This window comes from Hippoglossus hippoglossus, chromosome 8, assembly GCF_009819705.1.
Source record: "Hippoglossus hippoglossus isolate fHipHip1 chromosome 8, fHipHip1.pri, whole genome shotgun sequence".
In the NCBI taxonomy this organism is placed as follows: Eukaryota; Metazoa; Chordata; class Actinopteri; order Pleuronectiformes; family Pleuronectidae; genus Hippoglossus; species Hippoglossus hippoglossus.
In genome coordinates this window covers 16,132,634-16,151,716 of record NC_047158.1, presented here as the reverse complement: position 1 = coordinate 16,151,716, position 19,083 = coordinate 16,132,634, and the positions used below count along the sequence as shown (strand labels likewise).

Genomic DNA, 19,083 nt, shown 5'->3' with positions numbered 1-19,083 from the left:
ATTTTAGATTCTTCCTCTTACAAGAGAGCCGTAAACCCTGTACATTTACAAACACCAATAACAACAAAATGACTGATACATTAAAGTAAAAATGTCTAATATTTGCGATTATGTTGAGGATGAAAATCATACATTGATTCTGGGTCAGAAAGGGGATTAGGAGTAAAAAAAACAAGAAATTACCTCTGGCACTAGCGAGGTTTATTAAGCCTCATGAAGTCGTACATGGCAGTGCTTTGCAGAAAAAAAGTGTAAAAGAGTAAAAAGAGATCAGAGTCACTCTCTCTGACAGCCTATTTGCAAAAACACCATCCTCAGCTGTGCGGGCGCACCGGAGAATTCCCACTTCATCAAAGATGCACATCAGACTGTGGCTTCGGGGCTGTGTGCGCTTCACGCAGAGGAAGACATCCCATTTTCCACTTTAAAAGGAGTCTTAATTTTCTGAGAGAGAGAAGATGATAGCATGCCTGCCTGACTGTTTAAGACCTAGAGGTTGGGGGGAGGTTGTCTGGAACGATATCAGAGAGTTGAGGGTATGTGGGGGAGAGGAAACTGAGTGGAAAGCATCAACGGTCTCTCTCTCTCAGGTAAAAGCAGAAAAACAGGCCACATGACCTTGAAGATAAAGGATCCTTCTGTGTACGAGTTGTGTAAGCAGAGGTGCACAGATAGTTACTTCTCAGGACCCACAGGCAGGGGCGCAGCTAGAAATGTCAGCCCTATTATGAAGATCCGTAGTTTAATAATAGAGAAAATGAAAACAAGAATGAAAGGAAGAAAACAAAAATGTGCCCTAGAACAGCCCCAAGTGAGCTAGATAACCACTCTATATATATTTTTAAAGTGACTTATGGACTTTGTTTTGCAATAAAGATGGACAATATATATAAAGGTTTTTTTTAAACACAAAAGAGAATTTTACATCAATAAATTAAGTCAAACACGCTGCCTGGAGATGGATGCATAAAATCAGAGATGGGTAGTTAGTTTAATCTTAACTTTTTTCTCCCAGCTGTTGTGCCAATGAGTTAAATTTTAAAAGCCAAACAAAAATGTTTGCCACACCTCCTGTACCTGTTTCAAAATAAAAGCTCTCCAGCGTTTCTGTTTACTGAATCCATTCATTTGTTTTTAAAAAGCTTTTATTCTGAAATACTTGCAGGAGAGGCACAGCTTGATACTGTATAGTACTGGTAATTATTTAAGTATAAAGGACTAGTTTTATACAAGGAAATACATTAGTCACAGCAGAAAACCTCACAAAGGCTGTAGTTATAGGCTGGTAAAAGTTAACATAAAGAACTTCCGGTGATGGGCAGTAGGCTCTGAAGATAAACATAAAAGCTAGATTTAATTATAAGCATTATTTTTATCATCATGAGCATCAGGACTTTAAAAAGACATTGCTGTTAATTTGGCCTATTCAGGTGCAAAGAAATCACAGATTTGGATGAGGTGACAGATACTGTGCATCAGGAACGCAACCCCTTATTCATTTTTAATTTAATTTAAATATTAAATGGAAGACACAATCACAAATTCTCCAAAAGCTCAACAAACAACATAAGGGAATCTGGAGGTTACAGACTTGACTTCCCTTTAAAGTGTATCATACTGCTGGTGTTACTGCCAAACTGTCTAAGTAAACTACTCTGATTGGAGTAAATCCAGAAACATAGAAATTACTAGGATGTCTAATTAAGAGAGGAGGCGGGAGAACACGTGAGCGAGATCGAGAGGCATGTCTTCAGGCTCCTCCATCTCGTTCCTCCACTGGGCTTTAAAATGTGAGCAGTGCACCTCATAAGAGAGGCTTAATTAGAAGTGAATAAATATGACACTGTAGTTAAGAGGGGAAACCTCCCTTGCTGCTTCACACACACACACAACACAGATAAAAGCATTTAATGTCTGACGGCACGGGGCAACAACACCACACACCTGAGTGGTAGATTACACTTGTAAGTCAAGTCTTGTCTTTAAATAGGTCTGTTTCTGAGACAGACAGCTTCCCTGGACTCATTACTATCATGTCCCTGGCCCTTTGTGCCAACAGCTGCAGCCAGACCAGATTCCACTGCCTGTCACAATTTAGAGGAAGTGATGTGTGAAAGAGAGTGCTAGTCTTGTCTGCCTGACCTGAGTAGCGCCCACTGGACCAACACAAGTCACTGTGAGCCCGATATTCGCTTCGCACAGAAACTGCAAGAGGCATCAACCAACACCACTGTTGAAAAATATATTTGGAGACATTTCACAAACCTAGCTTCTTTTTGAAAATACCAAAACAACACATCATCCTCAGCTCACATAACAGCCAGTTGCAGAAATTCTCATAACACCCAATTTACCACTAATAAAACTACACCCATTTCTGACCTGCTAACCTCTTCCGAGTTGAGTTATAGATAATTCAAACTACTGAAGTATCTATACATTAACTGGCAATAGGCTCGTATGCATAATTTATAGCGCATGACACTCCACAACAGGCCAATCAAACCATTACCTCTGTTGCTCTTTAAAAATGTAGTTAATCATCACTGCTGCTGCATCCGTTTAAACTGTGCTCACTGGGATAAGACATGTAAAAGAGGCAGTGACGATGACAAGAGGCACACTGGTATAAACTCCCCCCTGATCGCACCACAATTTATGACTCTCCAACACAAAGCGCTGGGCGTAATTAAGGGAATGTGAAACGGCAAATTAATCTGTTATGAAATTACTGCCGCAGCACTACTTTATAATGTTATCTTTTATTGCACTGTGTAAATGTGCGCCTTGATGTGCATGTTCGTTGCCCCCGTGTCTTTGATAGGGATAAAGAAAATTCACAGTGTGAACAGAAACACAATAGGTCATTAACCCGTAGACATCAACTCAAGTGCAGCTTGTCAATGGCAGGCGGCCTCTGTTGTCGGACACAATAACTGTGATGGGGCTGATGCCTAATACTATTACTCTGTAATCGGGTACTTTCCAAAGGAGGGTTGGTCTGTGGTACAACGCAGGAGCTGACTATTCAAGGTTTGAAATTACAACTTGTCTCACACACACACACACACACACACACACACACACACACACACACACACACACACACACACACACACACACACACACACACACACACACACACACACACACACACACACACACACACACACACACACACAGTGGTGACAGACAGCATCTCCACTGCACAGAAGATTCATTGGACGTTTAAATTAATGTTACAACACTTAAGGGTCGTAAAATATTCCAGTGACAGATGGAAGAAAGCTTGAGAGCCTTTCCGTGACGCTTCTTCAGAACACTGATTTCTGAGTAACAAGCGAATGACACTGACATTGATAAGTGTGGAGTTTAAGTAATATATTTGCGTCACGTTTACATTATCTATCACAACCTTAAAAAAAGCCAACTGTTTTTTTTTTTTTATGTACATCCATAAAAGCAGTCGAAAACAGATAAATGGATTGAACTATTAACAATGACAATTAATTTAACGCAATATAACTTTCATACAAAAACTCTGACTTGTCGACAGATATGCTTTCCATATGTGCAAATACAGTCAGATTAATACCACTTTTAGTTCATAGATACATAAATATTTCTTTTACAGATCATGTATAAATCCCTCTCATCCCTATCATGTTCTGAGCCGCAGAGGGAATCAATGCAACAGTAGCTGAGGTTTTGAAATCATATAATGTCGAAGATCACACATTTACCAACATAAAGTCCTGTGGTCGGTCTGTTTCACTTTCAAACCGCGAATGAACTGCACCAGAATTAACTTGGAAGCAAAGTGAGACCCCCCCCCCCTCCTTTTTAAAGGCTGTCTCTGTTCCGCTGTTTGGTCTGCAACAGAGTTCAATGAACAGCGTTCACTCCGGCCCACACAAACGACACTAACACATCAAGTTTGAATATATAAAACAAGTTGGGTGTAAAAGCCCCCCCTCACAGGTATTTTTGTATTTGGAGGTGAATGAGCTGCATTTGCGAATGAAAAATCACAACATTGTCAGTGTGGGCTAGTGTGGCAGAGGGGTCGGTGTAGTATTTCTGAGATTAAGGTCAAACTATATGTGTGTTTGCAGAGGCACACGATGTTCATATGCTTTTAATGTTTGCCTGTCACATCAGGGGACAGGGAGAGTGACAGTGAGTGTGTGTCACAGAAACGAGCCAGTAGAAATATCCTACAAAAGGCCCCCTCAGCTGTGCCGGCAAACAGGAAACTAGAGTGCATTCTGTCTGTTTCTTCTGCTCTCGCATGCCTTTTTCCATGCAGCTCTCTAAAATCAACTGAAGGCACCCTGTTTTAGCAGCCCCCCCCCTAAACTTTGCACAAATGTAACCACGGCAACTTGTCCCATCTCCTTCCTTACAGCCCACCTTATGCTGCTACCTATTTCCTCTGCTCATTCCTCCTGTTGGTCCCAGGGTGGGCTTCTCCATCAGGCCAGACGGGAGGTGGTGTAGTGTTACTATGGTGCTCGAGGTCTTCCTGGAGATCTCCAGTGTATGGATGCCTGTTTATTCAGCTAGCACTGTTTTCCTAGTTAGTTCCCAGTGTACCCTGCATTAGCATCCCAGACAATCTTTTGGTCAGTTTGTTGTTTTTATGGTGACTGAGCGACTAGTGTTTCTTCATTAATGTAAAACAACAGTCACATATTTGCTAATAATAACATTCATACATATGCTGAGATCTTTAAACCACCGAGCAGGTTTTCAACTAAAGTCGACTCATTCATATGTTGAAGAAATCCAGTAACTATTATCCTCTTTCTTCAGTTAAGAACAGCCCTATGGAAAACTGACCACACATGTTCAGAGTACACAAATATATACACTGTGCTTAAAGTCAACTGTGACATTTAAGGGAGTGACGATCACAGTAAATCGAGGTCAAGGCACGTCGCTGTTAGGGGCCGCAGCCAAGAGAATAATTGTGCAAATCACAGCCTGGTCTGCAGATGAGGAGAAAAGTGTGGTATATAGGTCAATTTGCAGATGCGGCGAAACAACACAAAGTAGATAAGGGACAAAGAGAATGCTAACATAGCTAATTCACATCACATTCATTAGTGCAGCAAACAGTGAGGGGCTAAGGGTGACTCAGACAAGGGGTGGGGGGGGGGTGGGGGGGCTACCTCAGTGACAGTACAGTCTCATTAACTCATCTTTCAGGAAGAGAGTGGGAGGTCAAGGCGCTGACCCTTGAATTCACAGTTGTACGCAGCCACAAGAAGAGAACGACTTACTCCTCCTTTTAAATGATTTAAAAAAAAAAAAAATCTGCTGAAAACACAACACACTGGTGTTTGCTTCAATACCCTGTGGGGACGACTCATTGACATAATGCACTCACGAGCACCCTTTCCCAAACGTTAACCATCGCCACTGAAGTCGTTTTCAGGCATGAAATCGGGAAAATGTCGGCAAAAATATCCTTATGAGGATAAGAAACATCCATAAAAAACAGTAAATGTCCAGAACATTCGGGTGATGGGTGGCGCCTGTATAGAGCTTGCAGGAGGCAGGTCATGATGTATAAATTCTGCGGCGGAAATCAAACGTTTCGGTTTGCAGCACACTGCGGCGTCGACCCTTTTCAACAAAAGCTCTCAAATCTCTTTATCTGCTTCTTTTACATGTATTTCCTCTATTTCATGAGATATTCCCTGAGATATTTGTATTTTTTTTTTTTTTAAATAAATGATCATCAAGACACCCACTCACTTGCTGTGAATTGCCAAGACTTTTTCCTGCTGTGTTCTCACATGGGCGTCCATTCTTTTGCTGACAATAAACTGCTGTAAGGCCAATAAGCTGATGCCCACCAGAAGTTCTAATCAGATCAGCCCTGACTGCCCCTTGAAAGACACCACCCTCCCACTCCCATCTGCCTGCTTAAAGCAGCAAGGGGATCTGCTCCTTACTGTCCATATCTGCCTACCTGCCGCTCCCTGGTCGTTAAGAGCATTGGTTTGGGGGAGACAAAATGCAGAGAGTGGGTTTGCAGCTGCCACTGAGGACGAGTTAAAAACCTGCAGGCTAAGCATACTCTTTCCTACAGAAGTCACGTTTTAGTCCAGTTTACTTGAATCTCTCTCTCTTGTTTGTTTGGTGGGTTTTTCCCTCTTGTTTTCTTCTCCTCTGATATTCCTCCTCACCTCTTTCCTCCTAGGTATGCCCAAGGAGCCAATGGGGAGGCCTGAGGAGCAGCTGCAAAATCCCCATGCTCCTTATTAGTCTTGTATGGGCACCTGGCCTCTTTCTTGGCTCATGTAGTATGGACCACCTGGCTGCTGCTAATGCATTCAGTTGAAGATGTTTGTATGCCTCATATACAAACTGCACAACGGTGAACGGGGGGGTAAATTGAGTCTCAGTGGAAGAAAAGTAATCCTGTAGAAAATCAGCCTCTCTGTTTGAAAACCTCATATTTTAAATTCATGGAAAAGACAGAGAAACCTTGTGTTAGCATGAACATACTAAACAAAGGAAGATCTACACTTGCAGGCAAAATAAACATAGTTGAAGAAATTATGATGCAAAATACATTAAACAAACAACTTAATAAGTAACCACAACTCACCTTTGGTTATCTGTTCTGTGGCCTGAAAAGAAGAGAGAAATATATTAGCAATAGAAAGAAAGAATAACTTAAGATGACGCAATAAGCATATTTTCCGCGTATACGTGAAAACTGTGGGTCTTAATGTCAAATCACGATTGACGCTTGCTTTCCACCTGCACGACCAGTCAGGGAAATTTTAGGGGCTGGTTTTGCTCATCTGTTGAAATGCTAAGAGGTTCATGTTCATTAATAATGCTTGATGGGATAAAAGGGTTCATTTGGCGTGTACCTACAAAAATAGATAATACAAATGTTCCTCTCATAAGATACACAAACCTTCTTTTGGCAGCACTGACAAAAAGATTTCAGGGATACAGACTACTTAGAACAGCAGGCCAACCTGTTAAGCTAACAAGGAAAACAGACACACGGAATGAAACAGTGAAGAGGAGCAGTGGAAGTGGAAGCATACAGGGTAAAGATGAGGATAAGGATGACATAATGCATGGGCTCAATGTGCATGTGACTACACATCTCTGCAATGTGCTACAATGAATACAGGAAGTGGAGATGAGAGGTGGGAACAGGTACGAAGTGAGTGGGAGCAAGAGAGCCACGTTTTAGATAGATCATTATTACTTTTAGATATTCACTCTGACAACCCCATTCGTCTCTGTACCCTCCCTATCTATGTGTCTGTCATTCATGTGTGTGTGAGCATGCTGTGTCTTCCAAGACTGGTGCCACTGGGATGTTGGCCAGAAATAGGACAGCGCTGGAATTATGATATCAAACGAAATCAAAGGTGAGTGAGTTTGTCAAGAGAGGCCACAGGCTTACCTTTTTCTGAGCGGCTTCTTTCTTTTTCTTCTCTTCTTGCTTTTTCTTTTTCTTATCTTCCATCAAATGGTTGTCTTCTCGTGAGTTTTGCTTCTTCTCACAGCTTAAACACCAAGAGAGAAAGAAAGAGATGGACATTGTTTTTATAACCAAACACCAGCAAATGAGAAAGATACTATGTATCATCAGGTGATCACTTGCAATTTCTGTTGTTGTCAGTGGCCGCTGCTGTAATACACAAAGTCACATGTGTAGCAGTAATACAACCACCAGAGAGAAGAATGTGGGTTTGTTTTGCACTTGACTCCCAAGCTGCACATTTCTTGTCTAAGTGTAATGCCTTGAACTCTGTGTGCACACACATGCTTTAGTTTGGTGGTGTTTGGGGTTGGTTCTGGAAACCATTAAGGAGGCCTTGCAGGTTTAGATGGGACCAATGAGACGAGGCCCCCATTCTTAAGTCTCCACCCCCAGCCAGTGCAACAGATCCCAACACAACTAATCTGGGAGCAGACTACAAAACAAACTGCCTCACGGTTGTTTGCCTCTGCCAACTGGTCAAGCAGCAGGAAATATGGTCAAATCCCCCCTTCTCATAGTGTTGAATATCGGCCAGTAAAGGCCATTTGGATATATAACGTCAGTACTTTATCATTTTATCCCACGAGACATTTGTGCAAAATTTTGCCATAATTAGTGTATGAATGCTTGAGTTATGGTCCAAAATGTGGTTTGTGAGGTCACAGTGGCCTTGACCTTTGATCACCAAATTCTTATCAGTACATCGTTTAGTCCAAGTGAACGTTGAGCCACCTTTCATTTATTAACTCTGCACCTACACCTCCACTACCCTGTCATGAGAGGAAAAATGTTCACAACAGACACCCACTTGCTGAAAACAACAGATAATACCCCTTTGTTTCACTTGCAAATGCTAAGAGGTCAGATTTAGTCTTTATAAATAACCCTTTACAGAGAAAAAACTGATTTAAAAATTAGAAGTAGTTACTAAGTTTTTAAGGACTACACACAGACAAACTAGTCTGGAAAAAAAATACATACAACGGAATCCTTCCTTTAAAAATTGCACATAAAACCATCAGCCTTTTTCTACTTCCAAGCCTTTAATGCTGCAGGCAACAGAGGTGTGTGCCATTGCCTGGCAACAAGCGCTCCCTGAGGCCCTGGTGAGCAGTCAGGTGGAGACAGACAGTGCCCTTAAGCATTCAGTTTGGTTGTGGAGGTTCAAGGATGGAATTGGAAAACCGAAAGAAAAGGCAAACTTGGACAAGCGCTACACGTTACAAGTACAAATCTGAGCTTACAGTTAAGAGCCTTAGTCAGTTCTTTGGCTCATAACTATTACTGACAGTGTCCTTTTTACCTGTCCCGGCTGCTTTTACTTGACCTCAATGCTAAATGTCAACCAAAACTGTCCAGGAACTTTCCTTAAAAAAAAGTTAGAAAATGACAACCCCTGAACGAGAAGCACGCTTACACTTAACTGATTGAGAAACCAGTTGTACAACTAGCAGGTATTGTCATTTAACTGGTAGTGATTGGTTGAACATTTGAGAGTAGATTTTCCAAACTCAGCTTGCAAAGTGTGCAGCAATGCTTTGTTAAAATTGATGACAGAAGCTTCTGCCACGGTCGCCAAAAAGCCATGTTCACCTCTGCCCTTAGACTGTGTGGCTAACAAACGGGTGACATATAAGGTCACCATGACAAAGCCGCCGATTCACCTCAAACATCAGACCCCTGCCCCATTGTCTGTTCTTTACATCATCTTTTACACTGCTATCACATGTGAAGACACTGAGTAAAATGGTCCGAAAAATTATTTTAAGTTATGTTATCTGAGTAATCAAACAAACAGACAAAACACAACCCGTGTCAAGTGTTTTTAAAAAATATATATTATCAGTAAGTTTCAAAAGTAAAAAACTAACTACATTTCTAGACAATATCCCTCACTCGCACACCAGACCTCCTGGCTACCTCAGCACATGCCTTCAAAGTCTGTAAGGGCTGAAAGGTGAATCTTGCAGCATGACAGGCCTGATGGCTCAGAGGAGCTGGGATGAAGAGGAGCTTTAAGATAAATTGAGACTGTATTCCAAATTTGCTTTGACACAAAAACGTCCCGCCACTATTCACCTATAGACTGATTTTTACCTCCTACGGGCTGGTATGGAGCCTTCTGTTGCAGCTGCAGTTCTAAATATATATCGGGTGCTGCTCCTTTCAAAGGAATCATTGGGCTTGTGTTATGAAGGATCAGAGGATGAGAGAGATGCTCCAGTTAATATGAGCTGCTGTTGGCCTCCGATCCAGACGAGGAGAGCGTGTGCTGAGAAATGCGTCAAAATGATTTCAGTTTAAGAAACATTTGGTCCCTGAGCTAGAAAGAGAGAGTCTCCCTCAATGAAAGCTGCTGTTTCATTTCCAAACATGTGCCTGGCTTGGACAGATGTGTGTCCCATGGGCTCTAAGTGCTAACTGATGGTGAGGACACAGTAATGGAACCTTCTGCCCACTTGCTGTTTCACCTCTGGTAATATAATGGTGCTATATGGATAGGCAGAACACATAACTTTAAACCACTATTTAAAGATACAGACTCCATCATAGATTACTAAAGATGCTTTTAAAATAAAAAAACATTTCTAAGGGCCCTGCTTTCAGATATAAATGAACCATTCACAATAATAAAACAGTCTGTAAATCAATGAATCAGCCAGAGAAGCTACACCAATGTTTTTTTTTTAATTTATATATTCTCGTAGTAGCGGGCTAAGCTACATCATGAGCAGCCGTTTGTTGGAGTGAGGCAGGGTGAGTGTCGACATGAAAGACACGGGCCAATGAGCTCGGCTGTGTTGTGGAATTACACCGTCCTGTCAGAACAACAGGATTAGAGCCTGGTGTCCGTCTCTAAACCAGACACTCACTTCACAAAGCAAAACAAAAAGGAAAAAAACTGGGGAGAGCCCAAAGACCGAAGAATGACAACCGGCATAAAGCTGGTAGAGAACCAAATGGAGAAGGAGAGGAAGAGGGGCACTGTCACAGCCAATGGTAATGCTGTAAATGCCCGACTATCCCTAAATGAAGCACTGAGGATGAGGGTGCTACAATTGATGGGGCTGGTTTGTGTGTTTGTGTGGGCGATGGGGGAAGGGGTGGTAGACGGCCGTCGCTGGGCACATAGCCAGGAATGCCATCGCAAGCCAAACAAGAGCACGGTGAGCCTTTGGGAGATCGCTTGCTAGCAGCCACAGCAGCAGCCACAGCCACAGCTATGGCAGGATGATCAGCCCCTTTTGCTCGTCTGCACGAACGCACGTTAGGGCGACACAGCTTTTATGCTAACTCTGTAAAAATATCCGATATGCCGCTTTGTACAAAAAGCAAAAGACCAAGCAGTCACTGCCACCTTTCAATTTGTGTGAAGGTTTAAAAACTGCTGGGTAAGCACTGACAAAGTCCTTGTGCTCTGCAAAGAGGATTGCAGTCTCTTAAGTACTTGAGGCTATTCTCAGTGTGGTCATGTTAATGCTTTCTGACCCAGGCTAACGACAACGAAAAAAGAAACTTACGCCGCACTCCTAGTGTTCGAAACTGGCCCGAAAATAACTTGTATGGCTGCACTCCAAGGGTGCTGCCTCCAATCCCAGTTGTCTGCGCCAAATGTAGTGGGAACACTTTCACAAGCCTGCTTGACCATTTATTGGTCCAGGAGATTAAAAAAAACTCACAAACAAACAAACAAATGTCTTATTTAAGTACAATCACGTAGCGTTGTCACCATTTCCATATTTGTATGCAAAATGGGGGGGAGGGATCAAGTAACGGAGTAAGAGCCTGAGAGAGCTCGTGTTTTCATTTCTGCAAAGGGCGATTAAGAAAATGTCTTAGAGTAGCATCTATTAAACAGAAGGAGCACCACTGACAGCCACGAAGGAGTAATCTCTACAAATCTGCTCTACCTGTGCAGTATTCAAAGAAATTGAGCGAGCATTCTAACAAAACAGCTTTTTTTTACATTGAAACAAACGTTTCTTCGACCACGATAAATAGCTCTCACAGAATGCAAGCTCATCATTTCCACTGAGAACTCCAACAAGGCATCTGATCATCGAAACCAAACCAGCCGCCAAACCAAATGACACAATCTGGCAAAATGCCCCTCGGTCCTCTAGTCCACCAGTAAGTAAAAGGCCATTGAGAGTTTTTAACTGAAAGAAGGGCTATGACCTAAGCTGTATAGTAATCACAGTATTTAGTGGCCTGTTTTTGTTATCAAGCCCCCTTTGGCGCCTCTTTACACACTGCCTCTTTCAGAGGCTTGGGTGCTGACTGGGGCCCCTGACCTGGCAGGGACAGAAAATACCCCCCCCCTTCCCTTTACCGCCACCACCGCTTCATCCCTTGCCAGGCCCGGACCCAAATTAGGGACTCTAACACATCAGTAAGACCAGCAGGCCTCACCGCTTACGTCAGCCTGCCCTCTACATGCATGCACACAGGCATTCCCAGTCTACACACAAACACACTGCCCTCTCCATGAAGAGTGCATGCCACTGCAGGATGTGGAGCTGCAACAGGAGCCGGCCAGCGATGGCCTGACTCACTGTAAACATTACAGCAGGTAGAGGCTTTTAAAGCTGTGGGAGATCAGCGTCTTAATGACTCAGTCGGAATTTAATACTTTATTGTCCAACAATGCAGGAATTAATGGGAGTTTATCTTCTGCTGATGTATGACACAAAAGAAAACTACATAATAAACATGAGTACACGCATGCACACATTACCTGGACTACAATTTCAGAAAAATACTACACACTGTCCAGTAACAGGAGGTAAATAAGCGGTAAAGCCCTGGGAATTTGAAAACTGAAACTACAAAAAAAAAAAACAGTTCAGAATTGACTCAAACTTTTAAAAAGCAAGCCGTGGATATTGGGATCAGCTGCATAAATTCCGGGTTTGTCGAGGTTTGCACAGCTGACGAGATGCATCTCAACCACACTGCACTGAATAAAACCCCCGAGCAGCCCGGGTGCAGCTTCAACAACCAGCCCCACGGTGATGTCACGTCTCTCAACTCACTATTTAGACTTTCTGCATAAAAACAAGTAGTGTCTCTTAAAGCGAGGGCCACAGACGACTAGCCAGCGTCAGTGAGTGTATCGCTGTGATGTATAATGATGCAGAAAGCTGCACATATTCTCAGCGGAGGCAGCTGGAGAGACTGGTGAGTGTTGCTGGGGGAGCTGGGCCGGGTAGTGCGCGGTGTTCCCCGGGTGGAGATGCACGGTCGGTCCGATCCAAGCAGCGTCTGCCCCCCCAGCTGCAACAAACACAACAAGCCCTGCCAGCAATGACACAGCCCGGGTTGCCCTTGACTCACTTGTGCTGCAGGGTTAGTTCGAGTTAGCTCTGCGTGACCAGCGTCACACAAAAAAAACAAAAAACAACCCGTGCTAAGGTCGTCTAGAGCTGCGCGCGGGCTTGAAAGACAAACATCCCCGTCAACAAGCGACGGCAGCACGGGATGTCAAAGTGGGCTGAGCCGGAGACGTTCTCCGCTCTCCCTCTCCCAGCTGCCATTTTTTTTTTTTCTTAGCCTCTTTCAAAACAACTCCCCCCCCCCCCCCACCCCCCCCTGCGTATTTCCCATGCAGCGCGGAGCTGCAACGCTGTCGAGCAGGAACAATGAAAGCGCACAGAACAAACCACCGGGGTCCTACCGTGAAGCGTTCAGCGGGATCTCGTCGGCGGCGGCGGCGGAGCCTCTGCAGCCATTTTGTAGTTACTGACCGGAGCAGGGAGCTCGCGACGCTTGAATCGGTGGTAATGGGAGGAGGGAGGGGGGCGGGGATTCACCCTGCCACGTGACCGTCAATAACAAAACAAACTGTCCCCCGCCCCTTCCCCACCACCACCATTACCCCCTCCTCACCCGGCGTTTCCATGACAACTGCAGCCCCTCCATCACTGCTGCCCCTCTCATCACATGCCGCACACCATCATACACCCCCCCGACACAGCAACATAAGCAAGTGTGCAACAGAAACACGTTCTGTGGTGATCGAGCACCAGTAACAGGGAGTCTGAGGGTCGATCAAAGTTTTAAAATGCATTCAATTCAGCTCCTTATAAAGGCCTAAGAATAAACCAGTCTACTTTGTATTTTTATATAAATTGCATTCAGGATCTCACTACGGCTTCCACCACGGAATAGCACATTCAAATGTGAATAAAACTGTGATGTTAATTATAATCTTAAGTATGTGATGCTCTATGGAGGAAAAATAAAGGTACATCTTATCTTATCTTAACTTATCTAAATTTAACTAATCTTAATTTATCGTCCCTCTTCTAAAGGCCTTCAATATTTCCTCTAATAATATCCAGAGAACGCCTGCTTTTCCAACTTTAGGGACATTTTTTGACTTCCATTGTAATGTATGTAACATTTTTAAATGATTCCACTGGTGCCACAACTTAAATGATAAACTTTATTTATTCATAAAGCACCTTTGCAAACACAGCTATAAGGTGCTAATTGAGCGCAAACAATAGGAAACAGTTATTACACTGAAATAGGAAAATATTAAAACTTGAATTGGTAACACACAAATGAATATAGTTCTTTCAAATTAAGGTTAGAAATTATATTAAGGGGCTTTCACACCTGGTTGAGTCCGACCATTAGAGTACATTCTCAATTTTCTCTGTCACAATGCTAAAAACATATTGAGAATTACCTCATATGTACTTAAATATCTCCTCATGATTTCTATCTGATCTTCCATCTTTTCATCCCAGTTTAAAATTTGCATCAGGTCACTGCTAAGATTCGTAAACAGCAGAACTCCAGTCACCAGAGAGTTAGGTTCTGTTCAGACACAAACAAGAAGTGTTATCCCACCTTTTCCCTAATCAGAAGTGTTGTTGTTTATTCTCAGTGGCCATTGTGCTTGTGTGAAATGTCTTTGTGTTGTTGTGTTTGGACCCTCAGGGCCACCGTCTTTATATACACTCTATGTGATAAACCCTGTCTATATACTGGCTACTTTACAATTAGAAATTCCCATTGGAAACCTTATCTCCGCCACAGAATCGAGGAGAAATAAATATGACTGGAACGCTTTCGAGGCCAATATGTCACCACTCAATGAGCCAGAGAGCTGAATAAATACCCTTGTCTGCATCTCATTAAGAGCCAACGAGGTCCACTGTAAATGAGTCTCCAGTGGCGTCTGATAAGGAAATGAATCCGGGAGAAACATCAAACGGTGAATGCCCACAAGAAATAACTATGAATCTGATTACGAAACAGGATGATCACCACCGTGTGCTCGCAATTACGGACCCGTCTGTATCGGGTGTCGCCAGCACATATTTTACGGTATCCCCCCCCCCCACATCTGGATAATTGCAGAAGTATGCATTAAAGTGATGGTGGCAAAACACATTTATTCAGTCTACAAGATGATGGAGTGTGAGCGGAGACATGTGCGTACAGAGGAGAGGAGGGGAGACACTAATCACGCACCATGGTGATGAATCTTCCAGGAGATATAAATAATCTATTGCCTGAGTCCTTTTCGAACTTTGTGTGCGTGTGCATGTGCGTGTGCGTGTGCGTGTGCGTGTGCGTGTGCGTTTGTACATGAGCACTGTGTTGATGCTCCAATCCCAGAGACTGTGTTTTTGACAGGCACATGGATGGAGTAAGGCTAACTGGAAGTAAATGTCAGTGAGCAAGGATATAAATGTAGATAAGTGAGATGGATATTTGGCAGCATGGTAACTGTTAGTCCGATATGATTGACAGGTTTGCAAAAAATAGAGACACAAAAAAGTAGTTTGACATTTGTCTTTTCCCCAAATTACTAAATAAATCCTATGTAAATATTTTGACATGCACCACTCCTCCTTGCAGTGAGTTAAATAAAGCCTCTGTGTGGAAGACAGTGAGTGACTGGGATCCACACAAGAAAAACTCTGACCTTTTGTCCCCACTGTGAACGTTAGCAGCATTGATTAGTGCGCACGGCCAGTCAATGAGTATCTGAGGAATTAAATTATGACCCCGACCACGCTGACCTGTCTGGTCGAGGATAGAGTTCACCTGGGAAGTGCAGCGGGGTCGATCAAAGTGTCATTTCACACCGAGGACAGGGGCAGGACTGGTTGTGAGATGAGAGGGAGAGGGAGAGAGAGAGAGAGAGAGAGAGAGAGAGAGAGAGAGAGAGAGAGAGAGAGAGAGAGCTCGTCATGCTTGTTGAAAATAGCATATGTGCAATTGCAAAGCTACATAAAGTAGTATTTATTGCTTATTTATAGGATATATGTTAAATATCATTGGTGGTGGATTCTGACCATATCCATTTACTCAAGCATTTGTAAATTTCAAGTACCTCTTTACTTAACTTTTTCTATTTAATGCTATTTTATACCATATTACATTCATTTGACCGATATAATTATATGTTACAGATTATGATTTTGCACTGAAAATAAATGACAACTTTATGAAATACGATCCACTGTTACAGATCCAACCATCCAACATTAGCTTATAACCGAAGCTGCACAACAAGTACAACGGCATATGGTGCTTGAAATAATGCATTGGATAAAAGAATCAGATAGGGTTAGACCAAGAGAAATCACAAGGGAAATCTTTAGTTTACTTTTGATACTTTAAATACATTTAGCTAATAATGCATATTTAGATTTATTTAGAATTTTCCATGCATGACTGAATACGTTCATATTGCAGTATTTTATTTATTTATTTTAATTTATTTAAAAACGTAAGTATGTGATGTGCAAACTGTGTATTGGCGTTCCCTTGAAAATGGTCTGAAGGTCCAGAACGTGAGCATGGGTTTTCAACATTAATCTAAATATACTGTTGTGAGCGGTTTCAATGCTATCACCTGGATCTTTGCTAACATTGGTAACTTATCTTGTTCAACCATTGAATTTAGAGAGTAGAGCTCAGTCATTTTGTCCTGGTTGGAGATTTATTATCTTTTACTTTTACATTTGGCACAGCAGGTTTTGCCCCTCTTCCTCCATCAAATACAGGGTTGTGTTCTCAAAGAGGAGCTGAGGCAAGTTAGGAAAAGGTCAAATGATCCACGATGGTGAAAAACACAACATTACAAGTGTAAGGAATTTCAGACAAGCATGACAAATTGGATCGTGCACAGTTTGAAAGTCTTTCTTTCGGCTCGGCTGTTATTTCAACATTTCTGCCACTGATGTTTGCTTTCTAAATAAGAAAAGACTGCACAATTAGTTTGAGCGATACATCATCATACTTCATTTCATAAATTGTGTGGTAATAGAAAGAGAGATAAGTGACGGTGCTTCGCAGCTAATCAGACGTGAGCTGTGTGGGTGGGCATCAGCCCCCCCATTCAGCAGACTGCGTAACGTTTGCAGAGCGGCACTCCGCGCTAATCAGATTTATGGGATGCATAAACATAATTGTGTACCTTTATGGATTCAAATGATTCAATTGAACAATTAAACTCCAGCAAACATTAATTTGCATTCTCAATGTATTTTGTTTGCCTCCTGTCTCATGTCTGATTCTCAGTTTGTGTCACATCTACAAGATCATTTATTATTCTCTAACAGTATGTTGAGTCTGTGCTTCCTCTTGTCATCAGTGTAACGTCTTCTCAATCATACTCAGTTAAGCACACACACACACGCACACACACACACGCACACACACACACACACACACACACACACACACACACACACACACACACACACACACACACACACACACACACACACACACACACACACACACACACACACACAGAGCACAACATCTCTCCCACAGAGAGAAGACAGTGGGAGGAAAAGATGGTGCAGTCACATGCTATGAAAGCTGGTCCACTCGTCATCCTTCAAAGTCAGCGCATCCCATCACTAACTATACCTGCCAAGGTCTCTCTCCTGGTTGGGGTGGGGGGTGCTGGAGAGTGGCAGGTGTGCTACAGAGCTAAAAGTGTCACCCCACCAACAGCCATGATTGTTTCTATTTTCATTTGAGGAGAGATTAAAGTCCTTGGGGGCAGAGATATCAATCTGTTGTAACATAATGAGTCTTTTCTAGTGAGCAAATAGACACTTGGGCCAACAATGGCCATGGTCGATATTTGTCTGACACTCATGATTATATTCACAGAAAGAAGGAGAGAAACTGAGACTCAGCACAAAGAGGGAGAGAGAGAGAGAGAGAGAGAGAGAGAGAGAGAGAGAGAGAGAGAGAGAGAGAGAGAGAGAGGGGGAGAGGGAGAGAGGGAGAGAGGGGGAGAGGGCTAGATGAGAAGAGCAGTCTTTCACCAGAGACAGTGTTTATTGTAAAAGAATCATATCACTAACTAATTACAAATTAACAACAGCATCACACAGAATGCAAAATGAGCTGAGCTGTTCGTTGCAGTGCAGGGAATGACGTATACCCTGCATATCTTCGGTTAGTGATTTCATACTATTAAGAGCACCGACATACTGCGTGGAATAATAATGCAATAGTAGTAGTGGCCACACACACACACACACACACATGCACACCATCTTCTCCCCACAGCATCCATGTGTCAGAGTGATGAATGTCTCCTTCCTGTGAGTGACCTTCAAGGTCAGTGGTAGTGGGGCAAATGCAGCCGAGCTGCCTCATTTCCCCCAGCAGCCTCAGCAAGGTAACAGCTCAGGCATAATTCACCATCCCCTGGCCGCGGCTTTAATCGCAAATGTAATCCAACTGGCCGAGGTGCTACAGGCTCCGCTGCGCTGGGCTGGAGAAGCGGAGGGTGGTGGTGGTGGTGGTGGTGGTGGGGCGGGGGGACGACAAGGAGGGTTTCATTGTGTTTGAAGCTGAAGCATGCAAGTGTCTGATGCAACACATTCTTCTTAATCTGCGTTCACATCTGCACCGAGATGCCTCAAAAGCAATCATAAACACACGTTGCTACACAAGGTCTAACACCTGTATACCAGTGCATCGTGGTGCTGGGCATTTCACTTACGGTTTATGTGGCAGACCACACTCCAGCAGACTCTGCCATAAATACAGATATGAATACACGCTGGACATACTCCATGCTTCAGTACACACACTTCAGAGAGAGAGAGAGAAATACAATAAAAAATGCAGGAATCGATCAGTCCCAACCTACGGGACAACACCGTAGCATTTTCAAACAAAAACTCCATGTGCCTTGTGCCAAGAAACCCATTTGTTCCATTCTGTCACGTATGCCACCTCTGCTTTGGGATGTGCCTGTAAATTATACATAAGTATGTCATTACGCACAGAAGCCAATGACAGTGGCTTAATGAATATGGGCAGTGTCGCAGTCGGCAACATCCCCTCGCTGGAGAGATCCTATCTGGGCCACGGCATCAATCTTCCTGTCAGCGCCGCCGTAACCGCCATCTATGCCTCCCCATCATAAACAGATATATTATTCATGAATTAGCATTATTGTCCACTTAATTATTCAGCAGGTCTTAATTATCTGGCAGATAATCTATTCCAGGTCGTGGGAAATTAGATAAGGAAAGACAATGTTGTTTCAAGTGTCT

General features: G+C 43.0%; 1 protein-coding gene across 1 annotated transcript in view; it reads right to left on the bottom strand.

The window, feature by feature from the left end:
* Positions 1-13,327, bottom strand: part of LOC117765832 (trinucleotide repeat-containing gene 6C protein-like) — a 37,391-nt gene extending 24,064 nt beyond the window's left edge. Inside the window, 3 exon segments of the mRNA XM_034592358.1 lie at positions 6,623-6,644; positions 7,445-7,547; positions 13,203-13,327. Coding sequence (XP_034448249.1) covers positions 6,623-6,644; positions 7,445-7,507 — 85 coding nt within the window. The 5' untranslated portion in view covers positions 7,508-7,547; positions 13,203-13,327.
* Between the last annotated feature and the right edge of the window lie 5,756 nt (positions 13,328-19,083).